The 20,713-nt window shown below is 40.6% G+C and overlaps 2 protein-coding genes across 11 annotated transcripts in view; one reads left to right on the top strand and one right to left on the bottom strand.

Moving 5' to 3' along the window:
* LARP1B (La ribonucleoprotein 1B) overlaps window positions 1–3,141 on the top strand; it is a 41,194-nt gene extending 38,053 nt beyond the window's left edge. For all 10 annotated transcript variants that reach the window (XM_052815093.1, XM_052815082.1, XM_052815111.1 and 7 more), the window contains one exon: window positions 311–3,141. In XM_052815093.1, the coding sequence (XP_052671053.1) occupies window positions 311–544 (234 nt within the window). In that variant the 3' untranslated portion in view covers window positions 545–3,141. The remainder of the gene's footprint in view (window positions 1–310) is intronic.
* Window positions 3,142–7,731: 4,590 nt separating this feature from the next.
* PGRMC2 (progesterone receptor membrane component 2) lies at window positions 7,732–20,564 on the bottom strand. Its single transcript, XM_052815185.1, has 3 exons — window positions 20,156–20,564; window positions 9,709–9,864; window positions 7,732–8,949 (listed from the first exon to the last, which is right to left on the bottom strand). Exons 1-3 carry the CDS (start codon window positions 20,529–20,531, stop codon window positions 8,852–8,854), a joined length of 630 nt encoding a protein of 209 aa, XP_052671145.1. The 5' UTR covers window positions 20,532–20,564; the 3' UTR covers window positions 7,732–8,851.
* Window positions 20,565–20,713: the final 149 nt, after the last annotated feature.

A 20,713-nucleotide genomic window follows, 5' to 3' on the forward strand; every position in this document is an offset into this window, starting at 1 on the left:
CTGGGTTATGGTACGCTACGTTAGCATCGTCCTCTATAATCCTCCATTTTGTAGTTGTGGCAAACATTTGGGCAGTGACAATTAAATAATGCTGTAAGACTGTTCCAAGTCTTTAATACGTCATGTACTTGTGCTTCTAGCTAAACGGCCAGGAAAGCTTTAGAATATCATCAGTGAATTGTAACTAAGATTACTAGGCCTAACTAAGGGCCTAATTATTGAATGCTCTGTCTTTTTTGATCCTATATGAAAAGGCAAATACCTGGCTGTACAGAAAAACGTTTAACAGGTTGCCAATGTTTATTTTCAGCCTCCTATTAGCGAAGAATCTGGCAGAAAGAAACCGGTTGCTGCAACAGGTGAGGATTCCGGTCATCGCAGACATCAGTCCAATTCTTCTAAAACGCTTCTTGCCGCTAAACCCACGGCTGCCTGTCAGTCCCACGCACAGGGGAACGTTACCAGTGGGAATATTGTGCAAGCGTCCATAGGCCGTAATAATGCTGCCACAAAATCTATAGAAAGTGACAGACCAGAAAAATAGACTTAAGATGAGCTTGTGCCCTTGAGAATCAACTTTTACATCACTCTTAATTTGGAGATCTTCAAGGCGAGCCAATCTAATACATGATTAAAAATGTATGGGAAGACAAAGGATTGGATTCTCTTTCTCACAGGATTTAGTTCCAAAACACTTACCCTAGGAGAGTTGCTTTTGGTTTTGGGATCATCGGAAGGATCCTAGGGAAGATTCTTTGGCTTCAGTATTGCTTTCCTCAAGCTTTTGTTTACAAAGAACTGCATTCCTTGCATATGCAAAAAATACTTTGGGGATGCCTTACATTTCAGCTCGTATTTCTTAAAAAAAGGTATGACATACCCACATTATTTACTGTGCTTTCTTTACCCCGACTTGCCCGTTATTTGTATTTTACCAAAGCAAAAAAGAGGACGTTGTTATATGTAGAATTTTAAATGTAAAGGAAGGATTTATGTGATTGGTTTGCTCTTGAATCGAACTATTAAAAAGTATGGTTTTGTGCAAAAGCACACTCGAGAATGTGCAGCTATATATGAAACTGCTTTTCTGGATTCTATTTAAAGACATAGTTTCTATTTTTTTCAGGGTCTCCATAGTTAGTATTTTATTAAGTATGGAGTTTGAGTGGACATAACTGGGATAGTTTTGCAGGTATTTCCTTCAGTACTGGTTCTTAACTCAAGCAACAGAAAAATACAGGGGAAAATGTTGATTTCATAGTGTCTTAAATTAACATACAGCATCTACAGTTTGTGCAGGTTGTTAAAATAGCAAACTATTCAAATTATTCTTGGCTTGAGAGGTGTCTTCATTTGAATTCTCTTATGATTATGAAGTACTCTCACCGGAGAGGCATAATTTTTAAAAGTGGCATATTTCAAGTAATAAAAATGAGTTTGGAGGGAAACAAAGTATTCCTTGTAAATTTTTTTTTTTTGCTTTATTTTGCAATATCTGAATGAAGTTCTGCTTAAATTAAATTGTGCTAGCTAAGCCTAATTAATTTCAAACAGGTCTAAATACAATTTCACTGAACGTAAGTTATTCAAATGCAAATCCATTTCTGCAGCTGAAAGACAGGGATGTTTATATCTTCTAATTTCTTAACAACTTATTTTTTTTTTTAAATACTCAAAAAGACCTGAGTGGGTATCTTCTCTCTTCCAAGAGAAGGTAGGTGAGAAAAATTTCAGCTTTTTTTTAGCTAACTGCAGACGACTTCAGTTAACTTTTTAAAAAAGTTACGTCTAGCACAAATGCCTTAATCCGTGCAGGTGTCCTAACTGACTGTGCAGCCACGTGTGGGCTTTTAAACTTGTATCAGATCTCAGAGGTTATAAAAAGTCCATTAATTCTTCAGTCATTGTCTTGTGAATCTCAATGAAACAAACTACAACTGTTTGCATTGTAAAGGGGTATATGTTAGCAGTGGCCTTCCCAACAGTTAATACAATTTCAATACAAAATTGAGCCTTCTGTAAGAAGTGGCCTGTTCTAAGTGAATTTAAATGAACGCATACCAATATTTTAGAGTAATATCCTACAAATATGCTGAAGTGACACATCTCAATCCTGTGTTTGATCCATGCCTTTTGCTATCCAAGAAAACAATGCAAATGTAAATTTGGATTGAAATTGTATATACAAGTAATAGATTTAAGATATTTCCTTTCAATTTTTCATTGGAAAATGTGCAGATTAAGCTTTTAGTGTGTGTAATTTTGTGATATCTTGACAAATTTTATAAAAACAACAAAACCAAAACCCTAATAATGTTGTATATCAACTTTTTTTCCCCCAAAGTGTGAAGAAAAACAACATGAAATAATGTAAAGCTGTAGATTTGCATGTGAATTTCTGCTGCCTCTGATGCACTAAGGTATTGGGGAAACCCAGCCCAGTAAAGGCTGAAGTGGTTCTTGGAATGTGAGCCAGCTTTCTTCAAGTTCAATATTGATCTGGTTTTTTCACATGACTGGGTATTTGTCAAAAAAAAAAAAGGCAGGTGAATGATAAATATGGCTGAAAGTGAAGAGAGTGAATACTTTACCTGCTCTCTGTCCTGTTGGCCTCTATACAGCTACCTGCTTAGACAGTGTCCCTTTATTTAGACAAAAAACCATCCATGGCTCTGGCTGCCTCCCAGGAATGCCCCCTTTCACTTCCCATGGGCTTGAATCTTCCCTCTCTGCCCTTGCAGACAGGTGGAAAAAAATTATACTTGCATTACTGGTGTTTGCACACTGAGCTGAGACCAAAACCGCTGAATTTCAGAATAAACCCCAAAGACTTTGCTGGCTAAGCAGCTTGTTTCTCTACATGGCTTAAAGCGGCTAATCACCTTTCAATAACTGCCATACCTGCAGCAGAGCCATAAATTTGTCTTGGAACAAGCATGTAGGTGTCCAACATCCTTTCCGATGCCTTTTAGGTCCATTTAAGCCAACCTTCCATTTAAGCCAACCTTCCATTTGTCTGTCTTAAGACTGGTTGTGTTCTAATAGTAGTCTATTACTAAACACTTAGCAAGTCTTAGACCTTTCCTTGTCTAGAAATTCTCCCATGTGCTTATTAAAGAATTTTGTTTCGGTTTGCCTTCATTTCTTCTGTTGAGAAATGACTGTACAAATATTTCAAAATACTACCCTGCCTAAACTCAGTAAGATTTTTGTCATGCTGAAAATATTGGATTCTAAAGGCTTTTTAAAAAGGGAAGGAAGGCAAGACTCGATCCCTCTTGTTCCTGAGGGAGACCTGATCATGTTTCCCTATGATGAGCAGCAGTAGCCTGTCTGCATGACTGATGCTCCTGGAGTTTAACAGGGATTTGGGTTTCTGTGGGAGATAAAGCATTAGAATGAACAGAAACCAGTTTGTATTCATAGCAGCCTCTACCCTGCAGACTTTGCTTCAGGCATTGCTGCGGTACTGAGGTGACAAACTACTCTCGGTTCCGGATGGAAGAAGAGACTAAGCGTTAGCCAATGTTCTTTTACTGACAAATCCCACAGCTATGCTAGGCTATACCTGTCATCTTAAAAGCCTTCTTCTCTGCTGTCCTCAGCCTAGACAGGTTTGGGGTTTTTTTTGCGGGGGGGGGGAGAAATGCAGTTCCCTTTGCAACTTACACTTCCACAAACACCACTATGAAAATACAGCAAACAGACCAACCCCAAAACCTAACATCGTAATGGACTTACAGCTTTTAACTTGTCTAAGGTGTTAGTGTTGTATGACCTAAGTAACAAGAAACTTCAGAGTACAACTTGAATGGCAACATTATACCATTTTTAAAGAAATTTAATCATGTCTTGTTACCACTTCCATGGTAGTGCCTTGGTTAGTACCTTCTGTCCTGGGTTCAGAAAGCTGGTTAGTTGTTTCTTTCTAGTAAAAAAAACACTAAATCATGCCTTCAGATGTGTAAAAGTAAAGGACAGTGATTTCACTCTTGTGAAATGAGAAAGGGAGTTTTTATACAAACAGTAATTGAATGCTTGTGGTGAAGTGACAAATCCAGACTTGCCACTGGAACTTCACACCTCCAAAAGGCTTTATTTTCAGATGCTTACAGTGTGTACACTTGAGACTTTGCCCAGTTACCTAGAAAATGTGACAGGTCAGTAAAATATGATCATCACAAGAAAAAACCCAAACCCCCTACCCAAGTAAGCTTTGTAACCTGAATGGAGAGAATTTGATTTGTTCGTGAATTTTGGAGGAAAGTTGCAGCGCCAGACTCGACCTCTCTGAAACACATTAAAGTTGCTGCCTTCTGGTACAGGAAAAAAATACCCAAAACCACAACACTCCCCAAAGAGAAAGGGCAAGGAACGCTTTGGGTTTGTTTGGGGTTTTTTATTTGGGTTTGGGTTTTTTTTAAGTTTTCAAGTAAACAACCCTTCACCTGCATTTGAACCAACCCTGGCACACAGATTCTATGAAAGGCAGGCTTAGAAACCCAATCTGTAAATACCTGGTAGTAAACATTCACCTTTAACCATAAATTAGAAGCCAGTGGAAGGATTTGCCAGTACCATTCATACTTAATTATTTAGTTTCCATATTTAAAGAAGCCTTCAAGGCCAGAGTTACCTTATTACTAGTGTCAAGTAGGAAAAGGAGAAAATAGCCAAAGCTACAGCTGCAATTGCATCATTCCATTCGTGCCTGAAAGAGCAGTCAGACAACAGTGATGGCAGGGTTTTTCCCCAGAGCCTACGCTTTGTTCTGCAACATTAAAATGGGAGAAAACCAAGACTGCAAGAAGGACTCTAAGGCCACAGGACTTCATCACAAACACACTTAGTGAACTTTGCAACATTTCAGTACTGAGTTGCCAAATTAGCAAGTTACACTGCATGAAAAACTACACAGCTTTGTCCTAAAAAAATAAAACCAACCCCAAAGCAGAGCCAGAAGACCATTGTATTCAAAGTACTAGGTCTTGATCAATATTTTGTACTACTCTACAAAACAATGCATGTATTTCCTCGAGGAAATACCCCCCCCCCAACCTTTTACTGTAGGGAAAACAATTATCAAAGAGACTCAAAACAAAGCATAAGGTTTAACTATTCCTTGACCTTTACACTGAAGATAGTAAAATCAAACTGGTTTTGCAGGAAGAAAAAAAAATATGTTGGACAGTAGCTTAGAACTAAGATATTTAAAGTGAAACAAGATCAGAAGCAGAGTACCAAACTGCTTTCACATGCTGTGTCCAACTCTGAAGGATAGAAAATTTAAACCTTAGCCAAGGAAAAGTAGATCTAGCTCAATAAAAAGATAGAAACAAGTACAAGCACGTGCAAGGATAATTCTGTAGCCCTTAGTGGAAGTTCAAGATGTTCAGCTCAAGTAAAAACACGGTACTTTTTTTTTTTTTTTTTTTAAATCAAGAAGGTTTAAAAATAGATTTCCTGCCATAATGAAGCATTTTTTTGGAAGCGGTGTACAAATGAAACAGAAGTGTCAAAAGAAACGACTACTCAAACTAGTTTAACACTAAGTCTAGCCTAGGAAAACAAGTCATACATTAAACTGGAAATGTATTTTGTTTCTAAATATAATGAGAAATACTCCCTTCAAGTCCCTTATGTTGCTTAAACAAAATTTAACACATTGTCAGTATCAACCTGCCTGTCATTTTAGTTAATAGTGAATTTTGACCAAATGATTGACACAAACGTTACAATGATGAACGCCTCCATAAAACTCTATTAATTGCACTGAAGTTTTGATAGATCTGATGTTATTCTATATTATTCTTTGTGTCAACTTTTTATAAAAATGAAAGCTGCAGTGTGCTTTAAAGCACTTTTTTTAGGTTGTCAGCTTTAAATCACTAGTGACTTTGTATGTAGGATGAATGAGGTTAATGTAGATCCAGTAGATATCAAAATACAGGATTAAGTCTATGCACATATTGCTGCCATAGGATGACAGTTTTGTATTCTTCACCATTAAGTTGCTTCAAAGCAAAACTCATCCTTCACCCATCTCGCTGTTCAACCAACCCTAAATCATGAAAGAAAGTAAAAATTTGAGCATCGTTCTTCTAAAACAATTAAAAAAAACCCCCAAAACCAAACAACAAAACTTCACGTAACTTGCCTGTGATTAAGCTTCACTGCATTTCTTACAGCAAGGGAAAGGAAAAGGCTGCACTTACTTAGGTTAGGAAGTCATGGCACATGCAAAACTACCCTTCCTTTTCCAGTAGGAAGTTTCTACATAAAAGAGATACAAGCACAATAAACAGCTAATGCTACCACTATGCCAGATGTAGCCATACTAATAGCTGTAGTGAGTGAAAAGTGGAGTAACTCACGGCAAGTGCTAAGAACCTCCAGCCATGACTTTGTACAGTAGAAGCTGTAACACATAATACGTGTATTTTTACATGGAAGCCTGGGAAAAAGTATTTACCTGGCTGTCCTATCCAATAGTTGGGTAAGCTGCCTTTTCCTGCTCCACAGCTACACACGTCTTGGTGCAACAGCTGGCGCAAAAGCTAAAAGTGAAATGCACACTGTAAATGAAGCGTAGTGTAAAACCTTTTATAGCGAGATCTAGTTAAAAGAGAAAAAATTCCCTAGTGAAACATCCAGATAAAGAACTGGCGCTTAAGTACTCCTAGCTCCTGTCCTATACATGAAAGCTTTTCTTTATCCCTTGGTAGCTTGCACTGTTCCATCTAAAACACCTATTTCTGTGGTTAGTTACACTAGCATGCCCAGCATTTCAGCAGTGTACGATGATGAGCAGACACTTGCAGTACCAACGTGCAAACCGAACTCTGGACACCGCACCAATGCTCATCTTACGAGGATGTGACCTAAGCAGAAACCAGTGCTTCACTGAATTAGAGCCAGTAGCTGAACAGCCGCACACCTAATGGGATTGTTCAGCCTGTACCAGAACCTGCAAGCGTAACCTCCCAACTTCTGTGGAGAAATGGCTCCAGTTCTGTTACTTCTTCTGTGACAAAATTATTCTATTCCAAGCTTGGATGTGCAAGAAGAATTCAACCTGCCATCTAGGACACGTGAGTTACACATGATTCAACGGAGGATTTTTGTTTATTTGTTTCATTTACATCAATATAAATCTCTTTCAGTCACACAGTAATAAAAAGGAAGTAGTCCCTGGAATTTCACAGTTTACAGTTCAACAGAATGTATATATAGAAATCTGTTACCGTAGACTTGTCACAGGTGAAATCTGCAAACAGAGGTACAGATGTTAAGCCGTAAAGCTGCAAGTCATGAACTTAATGGTGTTACCATTAGGAATTTAGCAGAACAGACGGCGAAATTTCTACAATACGTTGAGTGATACCCACGTACATATCATCTCCAGCGTTCTTGTCCTATTAGTGCCATGAGACATATTCCTTTTACTGTACATTACATGATTTCCTAAAATGCTTCTCCTTCATTTACGTTGCTTATTTTTTTTCCACCATAAATGCATTGGCATAGGTTTATTCTCTTAAATAGAGCTTACCTGAGTAAGTCTTCAAGATTCTTCAAAAGCTGGGACTTGAAAGGAAAAATAACACCAGGAGGACAAGGAACAGTATTAATAGCGGTGGACGTTTCATATCCGAGACTTCTTCCCCTTACTTTGTATTCCATCATACTCCAGCCCTCCTGAACAGCTTCTACATAAAGTCTGACAGCACATTTGGTATTGTACATGCTTTATTAAAATGGTACTCGTATTTACAATATCTGCAGAAACAATCCCTCCCAAGTCTTGCATTCAGACAGACACGCACACATACACACGCGCGCACTCCCCTTCACTCTACAGGGCTGTGAAGGCTATGCTCCCAAAAGTTAGGCAGCTTCTGGAAGAGGAGGAAGGGTGACTTTTTTGTGTGTTTGTAATTACTTAAAAAGAAGCATGGGAGTATGCATTTGGCCATCACAATGCTAATTTAAGTATATGTAGTATTAACATATGGCAGTAACACTGAGTATTCCTCTTTTACATTCTATACACAGAATGACATCAAGGTTTTCCAGTCAACAGAACATTCTAACTTCAGTCTCAATGCTGCTTGTAGTGACTATGAAACCACAATTTTGGGGCTGTCCCTTAAAACGATTCAAGTCTATGTAAGCGAAATAAGGCACAATTAACATTTGATTTGATTTAGAGGATGGGAAAAGGGGGGAGAGGCAGGCTTCAGATAATAGTTGTTGTAGAGGAAACAGTTTCACCCAATCCTTTTGAGAAAAGGATGAATTTTACCCCCATCCTAATCTACATGGACTTCTCTTAGAGAACTGAAGTATTCTGCCAGGGCTACTAACGTCCACATACAAAAGAAAATTGGAAATTCACATTTTAACACCAGTTTCAGTAGTCTAACCTACTGATACTGATGTACATGAGTACGTCTGTCTTTAATGCTGAAGGAGAAGACACACATGAAACAAGATTCAAACCTTCCACTGAGCTTGAAGACTCATGTCTTTTAGAGAGCTTGTAATATACACTATTTGAAGGCTTCAGCTTACTGATAAAAAGGAATAGCGTTTTTGCCTTTAAATCCCTGGCCCCTCTTCACTAACGAAGCCTAACCAGACATTACAAATAAACTGCAACAAAAAGTTTGGCAGCACAAATAATGTCTAGTATTCAAATCTTCATTTGTGAGTATATTATTTTCCTTGTACAAAACCTGTTGAATGTTTTTCGCAGCAGATGAACTGTACCCAAAGATGCAGGACATTCTGTGATGGGGAATAAGAGGTTGCAGTTCCGAAGGCCCCTGACTTTGGTTGTTTACAAAGTTCATTCCTGTTTAGTGTGATCCTTGGTATCTTCCTCATCTGTGTATTCTGATGGTTCTTCCCCTGGTTTTAGGAGTCTACCTACGTAGTCATATTTTTCTGAAAAAGATTTATGATTCCATTACAAATCAAATACAGCTGCATTTGCTAGTTAGCCTGCACTGCTGCAAATTCACTCTTTCTCCTCACACTAAGGTTCTGAACCCGAATCACTGAAATTGATGGCAACTTATCAGCAAGCTTAGCCTCCTAAACCAATCTTGCTACCATTGCTCCTCACTGCTTTCTCTACTCGTAGTACTTTGTTTCAATTCTCCCGCAGCTAATCAGGCAAGCTTTATCAGACAATGGCTGAAAACGCTGCTATGAAAACGGGCCCAAATTCCCTCAGCCTGTTTTGATTTCAATTAATGTCAAAAATGACTCCCCCTCCCTCCAGAGGCATACTTCCATACTTTTGAGAAATTATGTCAAGACAAACTTGTTCAACCCTTCATGCCAAAACAACTCTTTAGTCCTAATCATAACTCCATGGCATCCAAAGCCAACAACCTGCAAGCAGGAATTCCATCAGCTAAGCTACACTGAGATTTTAGAGTGAAATTCTGCGCTGAAGAGCTGAGAAGAGAACAGCTTTCTTGTACAAAGCTAAAAGGTTGAAAAAGCTATAGTGGAATGTAGTGGAATCCTCTCTATGGAAGAAAGGCCTGAAATCCCTGGTCTTTTCCCAAGAAAGTTACATTGCATTATTCATGTCACTGTCAACACCTCTTTAAAAGCTGCCCCAAGCCTAAATCAGTCATTTTTATTAAAAGCATTTTCTTAAGCTAAAGGTGTGCTGCTAATTTGAGAATTTACCTTTAAATTGCATTTCCCACTCTCTTACACTTTCCATCTGTACAGCATTTAAGTCCGATAGGTCATCATATTCATCTCTGAGTGCATCTTTATCTAGACAGAAAGTTGCTAGTCCCCTGGAGGCATCTCTGCCAGCAAATATTCCATATGGACCCTCTGAAAACAAAAAGACAAAATTGATACTTTCAAGTCTTTGTTTATAGTGACCAATCTCAGTTCTTTAAATAGTCTGCCGAAGCCAAACATTAAACTTCCGCAGTGATGGGAACAGCAGTAGTTTCAACGCCATGGCTGTTCCAACATTCAACAGCGCTGCAATTCAATCTTAAGTATCACTAGGAGATAAAGTCTGCTGCGAGAAGCAGAACCAGGAAAATAGCTTTGAAGGGATATCTGGAAAAATCCCTGTCATTTGATGCAAGTCAGTTGATGCAAATTCCAAAGGGACTGGAGGCTGGAATTCAAAAGAAACACACTTCTATTAAGCAAAGCATAGAATATTTACAAGTCAGGCATGAATAGAAGCAAATTGTATAGGCATCTTACTTAGAACTTAAGAGTGCCAATTAATAATTTTACTTCACTTACAGAACCACCACAACTTTCTACATACTTGACATACAGTGCATCTTTTCATGCATTTCTTACTTCTGTGGAAATAACCTCATTTATTTTGGGCAGCCTATCACCCACGTACCTATCCTGTATTGTTCTTGAAAACTGCACAAATCTTCACACTAGGAATGTAAAGCAACTACTTCCTTCATGCTCTTTGACAAAGCAGCACAAATACGCTAATAAAATTTTGAGCAATGACTGTCAAATAAATATTATTACTAAGAGAACTGGATGATCTGCAAACCAACAACTTTCAGGACAAGGTTGGTAACTGGCTTTCCCAAATTTTAATGAATCTAAAGAACTTCAAGCATATTGTTACCTTAGATTTTCTTGACCTCAAAACAAATACCTTAATTCAGCTTAATTAAAACAAAACAAAACAAAACCACTTCAAAATTTTCTGCACTAACTGCAGCAGCTAAGCAACAGGGAAATGCCCAAGGCATTCTAAAGAGAGGTCGCTACTTGAAGATAAATAGGCCAGAACCCTTCTCTGGCTTACCTCTCGGAAGACGACAGTGGCCGTCAGCCTGAAGAAAAGGCAGCATCCATGGGCAAGAATGAACACAAGCAAGTGGCCACACACTGTCCTTCACCCCCTCTATTGCCTGCTATAGCACCTCAGACCTCTTCTGCACCAGGACGAGCCACAGGAAATCATTCAGAGAGGCTGGTTTCCTCCCAGGCCGCTTGCTCCAGCCACCACACCTATCTGCTCTTGGCGGGCATTGACTTCAGGGTTGAGACAGAGGCTGAATGCTGCAGGAAGAACTCCTGAGGCAGGGAACCCGAGTACCATATGGATTAGAAGAAACTACGTCCTCACCAGAACTGGTGTCGTCTCTCCACCCCAGAGTGCTTGGCATTGTAAGTTGCTTACAGTCAAACCTGAGAACAGAAGGGTGTCTTGTGTGCCAAAGACAATTCCCTTGTCTCTCTGGAAATAAACCAAGTGATTTAAAAGGAAAGTTTCACAAGAAGTACGCATCAGAGAAAGAACTATCAACTGGAAGCTTGCACTGTACAAATCCGGCCGTAAGAGACAACCACAATGATTAACAGCATCTTCATGCTTGTCCTTTCAGATACTTAGCTCCAGGAACGACATTCACAGTAACCACCTCTGGGATCAGGGACTACATTTGTGCTACTTAGGAGAAACAGAGTCAAGAGGGCTTGTGAACTCTATCTTTCCTATTTGCATCCTGAATTAGATGTTTATTTGAAAAACAGGATTCAGAGACTAAAATCAATCCTATACCAAGGTATTTATCCATTTTGCACGCTCAGTCACTCCCCATAAAACAGGGTAAGAGGTCATCATTTGCAACATAACGTAGAGCTTCTTCAAACAAAAAGTCTTGCTTCACTCCAAAATAGCTATCGTTCAAGTGATCTAGTTTTTGATGTTCTGAATGAAAAACACAGGAGCTATAAGCAACTCTTAACAAAGACCACAGGCGATCAGGATATCCTTAAGAGCAATTATAAATTGCTACTTAACCTCCCCACCAACAGTATTTTGTCCCCAGCTTTTCCTTTCTCTGAAGTGTTTAAAAAAAATATTTCCATAAACCCTACTGGCTACTTGCATAATGCGTTTTAAAAATTCTGGCTAACCAGAGTTAGAGAAGCATACTGTTCTCCTTCCCTTCTGCCCTGCATTTAGTGGTTTATGGAGTTTTACAGCACCTGCTGAGATGCCACCTCTTGGTCCACCAGCTTGATTCCAATTATTTCTATTAAAAAGCGAATTACATTATATTTATCAGATCAAGCCCTGAACACCCTTCCATCTCAGTAATATACTTAGTTGAAAGTATGAATGCTTTCAGCATACAGCAGTTTGCATTAAGATTAATGGATGCAAAGTTTCTGCAAATATATTGTAATGTCAGATGCTATTATACCAATATTTTTTTCTTTTCCAAAATTGAATTTAAATGTTAACATTCCAGCATGTTTACTACAGAAGTATTCAGAAGTCACAGAAAAACTGTTACGCCAGGTCCAAGCACTCAACAGAATGCTAACTAATAAAAAACAGCCTTTGGACTTGGTAGACAGCATCTCACAGCATCTCAAATTCCAGCTCTGCAAATGTAACTTAGAACTGTGTCCCATTCTTTAATCCTTTACTAAAAGGCAAATATTGAATTATGATTATTTAAAAAAAAAAAAGCACAAGCCTAGCTTCACCTTAGTTGCAGGGTTGCTAAAGCAGAAGTTTGGAGATCTCAGAATGAGCAATCTACTTCAAGATTTAAAGATTCTATTCAGATACTTTTACACAGAGATTAAGTACAGTATTTTATATTAATATAGAATATTCAGGACTGGGGTTTTGCTATAAGCCCTAGTCTATTATTCACTTTTATGTAAATACTGGTGAAAGTCTTAAAAAGGTATTTTGCATATCAGATTTCATTGCACTTCGAGAAGCGTCTGGGAAGGTGCCAGCATAGAAATCCCTGGGGAGAAAATATACTTCAAGAACATGATCCTGAGGTAGAGACATTAGTGCAATCCTAGACATACTCCCACCGAGTTCTTTCATGACCAGATGCAATCTACTCTGCAAGCCCTACCCATAGTCCTTCTTTTCTTTCCTTTTGTCTGCCCACCTATTTAGACCGGCTCCTGTTCTAAATAATTGATTGCACCATGACATGATATACATACTGAAGAGATTGCAAAAAGAGATGCTATTAGCATAGGTATGTATACCAAACTGATTTTTTGAGACCCTGTCACAAAATTTCAGTGGTTTTCTTTTGCAGTACCCCCAAATGAGCTATTTCATAGTCAAATATTTCTTTAAAAAATTCTCCTCCCACTCCTATTTGGCATCTTGCAACAAAAAAAGGAAAGTCAGGGAAGTGTCAAAATCTGTTAAAACAGGTCTGCTACGTTATGTGGCTACACATAGCGACGAGCCTTACATGAAGGAAAACTTTGTTCGTTGGAGAATACTTTTCTTCCATCATTGCTTTCACGTATTAGAACACTTTGTTTCAGAGCCTTTGTTTCTTTTAGCGCCGAGACCAAACAGTTATCAAGACTACACATTTGCCTGTGTATCTCCACATCTATACCACCACATTTATACAATGCCTTTTCCCCCCGTATAAAGTCCTCATTTACCTTACAACTCTACCTTGTATAAAGCATGCCTTTCTCTAAGCTACAACGCATGCAAAATGTTGCTAACCACCACCTGCAGATCCTCACTTTCTTTCAGAAACCAGTTAAAAATCTGGCAGCCTTGATGAATTTGACATCTTGTTCCAGCCTGACATTCATCTTTACTCACAAATGAACTGGGTAGCTTGAGAACTGTCAAGATCGAAGTCTCTTCAGCCAGTAAAAATACCTTTCCAATTCCTGCACTCAGGATTACTGCATCTCCTAGCCCTGTTTTGGTTCTCAAATGAAGATTTAATTTCTCTTTGCAGACAGCCTAAAACAACAGCAGGCAAAGAAAAATAAATTTAACATTAAATCACTGTATTTAAAAAGTTAGGATATGAAGCTGTCCAAGCTCAAGTTTTTATGTGGAAGCACTGCTTCTAGTCACTTGCTCCAAAACAGGCTAAACTCTATCTTGGAACAGCACGTTTCAATTTTCAGCCAGTTTGGCCAATAGTTCCCCCAGCAAAACCTATGCTGGTGTTCAACTTTTGAGTAGATATTCTTGGGTTTATCAGTGAGGCTAATCTGACCATTTCAGTTCTATACTAGCTTTGCAGAACATCCCAGACTATTGCTCCAAGACTAGCAACGAAGGCGTACGCTGAACTTTGGACTGCTCCAACTGTCAGCACAGGGACTGCGCCACAGAGCGCCGCATGTGGACTTTATATCTAATGAAGTGATTTGTAATCTATGAATTGTATGCATTCTCGCAAGGCCCATACAAGTTCTCTGAAGAAGCCACACAGGTTAACAAGGTTCAGTTTTAAACCAGCTTTGGTTTCTTCAAGTAGTCAAAAAACACTTCCAAGCAATCACCAAATATCCAAAGCATACCAGATGTTCTTTGCATCTGTGGGCTCCATGCAGCCACTGGAAATAAAACCCAGTTTTGTCTGAAGCTTAGAAATTCATGGACAACATTTCTTAAACTGCAGGCAAGAATAAAGACTCATCTCTCCTTTAATGTAAGTTAAAGGAACAAAGGGAGACAGACCACAAAATTATTGACAGCTGCACTATTCTACCACTTTGTCTACCTTTTCCACTCCAAATCAAAGCAAAATCTCCACTGTCTGTTTAAAATTTTCTATCTGAATCCTGACACGTTTGTTCAGTCCTGCATCTTTTATGAGGCAATGAAAAAGCTACAAATTAGACAAAGCCACTTTGAGATGCAGCTTGAAAGCAGAAGCTTTCTAATAACATTTATCACTGGGAATTCAAGGTGACATAATGTCAACTTTACTGCTCCAGATTTGCATGAAAGGGAAGATGTGGGTCAATTTTAAGTTACAACTTGCATGGAAAGTAAGCATTCTTAGGAGAGCAATCCACAAAGTCTACATGCTAAGATGGGAAGTGCTTAGAAAGAGGGGTCTAAACCCAACTTCTTAGGCACAAACCCAGAGGGCCTCATGCTCTCTTTTGCTTGCTTCCTTTTTAACTCTGTGAAAAAAAAATGCAAGAATCAATGACCCAATTTCAACTAAAGGGACAGACAATGAGCGCTGCTAGGAGAGCCTGTAGTTCAGTAGTCGAGAGATTCCTGGAAGATAGCTCCATACTTGAGGAGGACCTAGATCCCACATCTTGCTTTAGTCAGAAATGCTCTGGCCACTAGTTTATTTCATAATAAGGCAAGCAATGCTGGCCAGGTTTTTTGATTAAATGAAAGAGAGCTACACTGCTATGTACTGGATTTAACATCTGTATGTCATTAAAAATGATGCCACTGTCACATCCTAATATATCTTGCTTTGAGCATACCTGCTTGATCAGGCCCGGCAAGCCTCAGGTGACTGGAGCCTGAATGGTTTAATTAGGAACTAGGGATTTACACAGACCTTTTATCAAGACACAGTTGTTCAAGTTTTAAGGAATATATTCAGGTTATTAAAAAAGGAAAAAGAAAAGAAAAAAAGACAAAGAGAGAGCTGATAGACACACAAAGCAGAAGCAGAGGAGGAGACAGAGTGGTGCATCTTCCTGCACAAAATGGCTTTACTGGCCCTGCTCTCTGTGAACACGGACTGAGGGCTTAGAACAACCCCTTCATCCTGGTGGCAAGGGCACTACTCCCTTTAATTGGAAGTAGGGAAACAATCCCTCACCAATACGGATGTATACACCTTTTTAGTTTTACTACTTCTGGTAGGAACTTAGCTTCTTTATCCAGAAACGCTGTTTCTTTGAAAAGCTGAGTCCCAGGGCAAGAGACACCTCCATTACATGGACACCAAATTGCTGACAAACATCAAAAACACAGAGAAGATACACACCTTACAGGAAGCACTCCTTTTCCCCCAGTCTTGTCATCTGTACTTATCTGTAAACCCTCGGCCTGTTGTGTTCTTAAGATAAGGCCACCTGTAACAGAATTCTCGAGACACAACATATATGATGTCCCTCCTGCAACATTTCACTCTAACCATGGACGCTTGTAAAGGATGTATTGAAAAGCATCAGTGCCATCTTTTAAAGAGACACACAATGAAGTTTACAGCACTCAATTGCAAAGGAAGTCTGACACCATCACATTATTTTTACACAAATGATGGGGAAAAAATGGCAGCTGTTTACTACAGAATTTTTCAAAGTATTTAACATCAGAAATCATGGTTCTTAACTGGATTTGCAACATGAAATAAAGGTAATTTTCCCCTCATGAAAAATGAACTATGATGGAAACTTTTGTGGAAGGAACTACTACTACCTAATCTACTCCTCTTGGCAAACTGAAAAGCAGAAATCTTCATGACATTTTGCCAGACAAGAGTGGGATGAGAAATGAGTTGACAGTGACAATGTACTGCGGCGAAGGAAAGTCAGGAAATTGATTTTTTTAAAATCATGAAACATTAAGAACCAAGAAGTGACGTGGAACAGTTGTATACACTGGATTCCATATAATCTTGCTTTGTCATGCTCCAAGCTGTTATTTTTCAGAACTGCACAAAGTATTTCATAAGTTAATCAAAACTCGTTTACAGCATTATCTTGGCATGCCAATTTAAATGTTAAATATTAAAATTTGCTAACAATACTTCAACTCTTCCTATGCCCTTCTATTGAACAATACACTACCAGGAAACAAACATGAAATTAAATGTTGTGATAAATGAAACAGTAAAAACTGTCTCTCATTATAAGGCTATAAAACCAACACAGCACACACTAAAGGTATTAATCATTAGACTCTAAGTCATGAGATGTGATTACAGATGGGGAAATCACCCCAAAACAGCTTCTTCGAAATTCTGGTTACATGATATTTTTAATAGTGAGCCGCTAATTGTTTACTTTATTTCTTTTACAGTTTGCGGGTGATAATGGAAGAGGTAATTAATTAAAATTAATAACCAAGCAAAGCATTCTAGGACACAGACTCATTTGGCACAAACAGAGGTTGTATTTAATACACCTAAAAGTGAAGTGTTGAAACTAAGTGTATACTTGCCGGAGAGAGGACTATCCCAGGAAGCAGCATTTTGGAAAAGAACGTGGCACGTAAAGTTTTAAATTAAGAGTTCAGTGTAAGCAAAGTGATTTTTTTGGAGGCACAGACAGTTAAACGTGTGATATAACCTCTTCTTGCTCTTAGCTAAAATGCATTAGACATTCCAAAGACTAATAGGATACCAATGAGATTAAATTGTGGAAGGCTTAAAGAAGACAACATGAGAAAACACAAAAAATTTGGAAAACATTTCCATTAAATATTCAAGAAAGTGAAGTTTTCAGTCATGGCTGTTTGAAAGGATGACTTCAACAGTCTATCAATTTTTTAAAATATCTTAATTGTATGTATGTAAAGGGCTCTTCAATGAAACAGACCAATGCGTAACAGGATTCAGTGGATGGAAACTTAAAAACAGGAGAGCTTCTAATAAGATCAGAAGCTTGGTGGGAATTTTAATGGAATCTCAACTGCTGGACAAAAATCCGGACTAGATGACAATTCTGTGCATTTTTAGCCTTCTGCTATAAGTAGAGAAATAAGGAACACCTTTGCATCCAAACTACACTGAAGGAAAAAAAAAGAACAGACCTTAATTTCAAGACATCAGAAGCCTTCTGAGACAGCCACGTTATTCAATGTTAACCTAGCAGTCAAGACATCCTTGAGATTTGATAGTAAGCCCTCAGCCAATGCTTTCTGCTGCCTTCAAAGCTGAAGCATTACTTCACATCAGTACCTCAACAAAGTACAAAAGGCTCACAGTCCGAGCCTGCAATTTCAGCAAAGCCAGTGCCCTCAACTGTTTCTTCTGTTAGACAAAATTTGGCCGTGGCTTTGTTGGTATGCTCTGCACTTCTCTTGCTATACTCCAGCTATCAGGTGTAAAATTACCAAGAGAACTGCTGTGGACATCTGGCGCCTCTGACTGAAGTCTTTCTGAAAAGGTCTCAACCAGCTGTAGAAGACTTTTCCACCTAACTCTTCTCAGATCTTTTAAGGCCTGCAAACCACCTACTAGCTTTTTTTCTTTTCAGCCACAAAACAGTTGCAAGAAAATATTCCCCAACATGCATCCACACAGGGAAACCACGTCAGCATGATTCAAAAATCAGCACATCTGGCAGAAAACACACAGCTGATGATGTGCAGGTTGAGCACCACTATCCTAATGTGCATGGTCCCAAGCAACAGAGATCTGAGAGACAAAGATGATGTCAGTTCTGTTATAAAAAGGCAATCTTTCACTACAAGGAGGGCAAAGAAAAAAAAAAAAAAGCAGCCTTTGTGCCTCTCCACAAAAAGCTGGAAGCACTGCTTTAGGGAAACCAGCTGCTGCCAGTTATCAAAAAAGCAGACTGATGTCCTAGAACATAAAGCTTCGGCTTCCTCACAGTAATAGACCTCCACAAGTTGACGATGTGAACCAGTGATGACATCCACAGTGGAGAGTCTAAACTTAATTTACATTTGATACACAAAAGAGCTAAAGTGAGTGTTTAGATTATGGTTCAGTATTATTTCATGGAATAATTCATGAAGCAATGCGTCAACTCACTGGTGTTTTAAGTTTCATGTAGCATATGTATTACCTGCATTTTATATCAGCACATAGGTCTCAGTTTAAAAACCCCTCAAGTGAGAGAGACAAAAGAACTAGCCCAGTTACACGTCATGAAAGCTGCAGCACACCAGACTGCATTTTCTCAGCTTTACTGGTCAATAAACAAAATAAGCCATGGCATGGTAGTTTAGATTCCATTGTTAACTTTTACAGTACCCAGTAAGAAAAGCATTTTGATTCAGTTATGGCAGTTTCAACTTCTGTGAGTGGTAGCAGAGCTGGTATCACAAACTTTGAGGGTAACCAGAGTTACAAAACACTGGGCCAGTTCAACCGTACAACTGCTTGTCACTTCCCCAGTAAGAACCAAAGACTTGTAACGTGCCAGTTCTGTATTTTTCTTTTTGTAACCTAAGATTATTAAAAAATAAGAATAATCATTACTTAACTTGAACTATTTCCTGGGGGGTGGGGAGAAAGTATCCTCTCTCTCCTCTACCCCTCATATGAGGGCACTTGCCATACCTACTATGAAAACTCCTGCATAATTTGCTTAGGTCAAGTTTTCCAAAACACCATTGTTTAAGGAAGAAAATTATCAGCAGTCATAACCCTCATTTCCTTTGGCATCAGATGTGAACACAGGGCTCACTAGTAAAGTTTATCCACCTCATTAAAAAGAACACTGTTTATTACGAGAAAATATGCTGCAGTTTCACAATCTACGAATCTGCAAATACGTAAACATAACATTGCATATGAAGCATACTTTTCTGAACCTCTGAAGTATACATTTCCACTCAAAAAACCTGCACTGTCTGTTTTTCTACTAAGAGATCAGGTTGATTTCTGCACTCCTCTCAATGGTAGCAACGTATCAGTCCCCGAGCCCTCCCTGCTTGCCTCTATCCTGATTAAAATTCATACTCAATATGGCACTGGCACCTAAATAAGTAACCCGCTGGTTTTTTTCTTTCCTGAACCGTAAGAGCTAGAACGAAGGAAGCATTGCTCAGCTGCACTTGGGAAACCTACTAGAAAAGACAGAAGGAAAAAAAAAAAAGAATTAAACATTGCACATCCAAATCCAGGCAACTGGAAAAACGGATGCCTGACGAGCACCTGAACAGAACCCAGACCCGTTTCGCGTCACCTACTTTAAAACCACCGTTAGGCCCCAGGCAGGCAGGCAGGCAGGCCCAATAAGGGGTTGCGGACGACCGCGACCAGGGCCGGGTCACGGTTTGCAGGGCTGCTTCCCATCTGACACCACCACGGGCAGCCGGCGGCCTTATCACGCGTCAGATAAACCCAGGGCCCCGAGTGAAGCCACCAGCGCCAGAAAGCAGCGACGCCTCCCCGAAACCCACCGCCTCCCCGGGGGGGGTGGCGGGGGCCGTCAGCGAAGAGCTCCCCCCCCCCCCCCCCCCCCCGGCGGCCGGGCACGCCCGCCGCAGCCGTCTCCCCCCCCCGCCCCCCCCCAGCGCCGCCCCCGCCTCCCGCCAGCGCCGCCCGAACGGCAGCCGAGGGGCGGCGCGGGGCCCCCGCCCGGCACGGCGGGAAGGGCGGCTTCTTCCGAGGGACCCCCCCCTCCGTGCCCGTCCCCTCACCGGGCCCGTAGAACTTGCTGCCTTTGGTCACGTCGAAGACTTTGCCGTTGACAGCCAGGAGAATACGAGGGTTGCGGGCCCCGTCGAACTCGCGCAGCTGCTCCAGGGAGAAATCCCGCCGCTTCATCCGCGGCAGAGCGGCGGCCTGGCTCTGCCGGGCCGCGCCCCCCGGCCCGCTCCGCGTCCCCCAGCGCAGGTACAGCCGGTAGGCCGCCAGCAGCGCCAGCGCCAGCAACCCCACGTTCAGCAGCATCTCGCCGCCGCCCACCACCGCCGCCGCCGCCGCCGCCGCGCCGGCCGGCGGCTCCCCCGCTCCCCCTAGGCCGCCGTCGCTGCTCCCCTCAGTCCTTAGCTTCCCATCCCCATCGTCCGCCATCACTGCCAGGCCAGCGCCTGCCCGCCCGACGGCTCCGCCCCTAGCTCGCGCCCAGAGAGACGCCAGGCGGCCGGCCCCGCCCCGCCCGCCCACTTCCCATTGGTGCCCGGCCCAGGCGGTACCCGCCCCCGGCGGGCTCGCACCGCCCCGCGGGCGAATTGGGTGCGGGGCACGCCCCGCCA

Source organism: Harpia harpyja, chromosome 2 (genome assembly GCF_026419915.1).
Source record: "Harpia harpyja isolate bHarHar1 chromosome 2, bHarHar1 primary haplotype, whole genome shotgun sequence".
Lineage (NCBI taxonomy): Eukaryota > Metazoa > Chordata > Aves > Accipitriformes > Accipitridae > Harpia > Harpia harpyja.

What these genes read in the sequence shown, in the direction of transcription:
- PGRMC2 (XM_052815185.1), bottom strand. Translation starts at nt 20,531, where the DNA reads ATGGCGGACGATGGGGATGGGAAGCTAAGGACTGAGGGGAGCAGCGAC. An exon ending in CAGCAAGTTCTACGGGCCCG is followed by an intron (nt 9,865 to 20,155) that starts GTGAGGGGACGG and finishes TTTTGTTTTCAG; the next exon opens with AGGGTCCATATGGAATATTT. An exon ending in GTGGGAAATGCAATTTAAAG is followed by an intron (nt 8,950 to 9,708) that starts GTAAATTCTCAA and finishes AATCTTTTTCAG; the next exon opens with AAAAATATGACTACGTAGGT.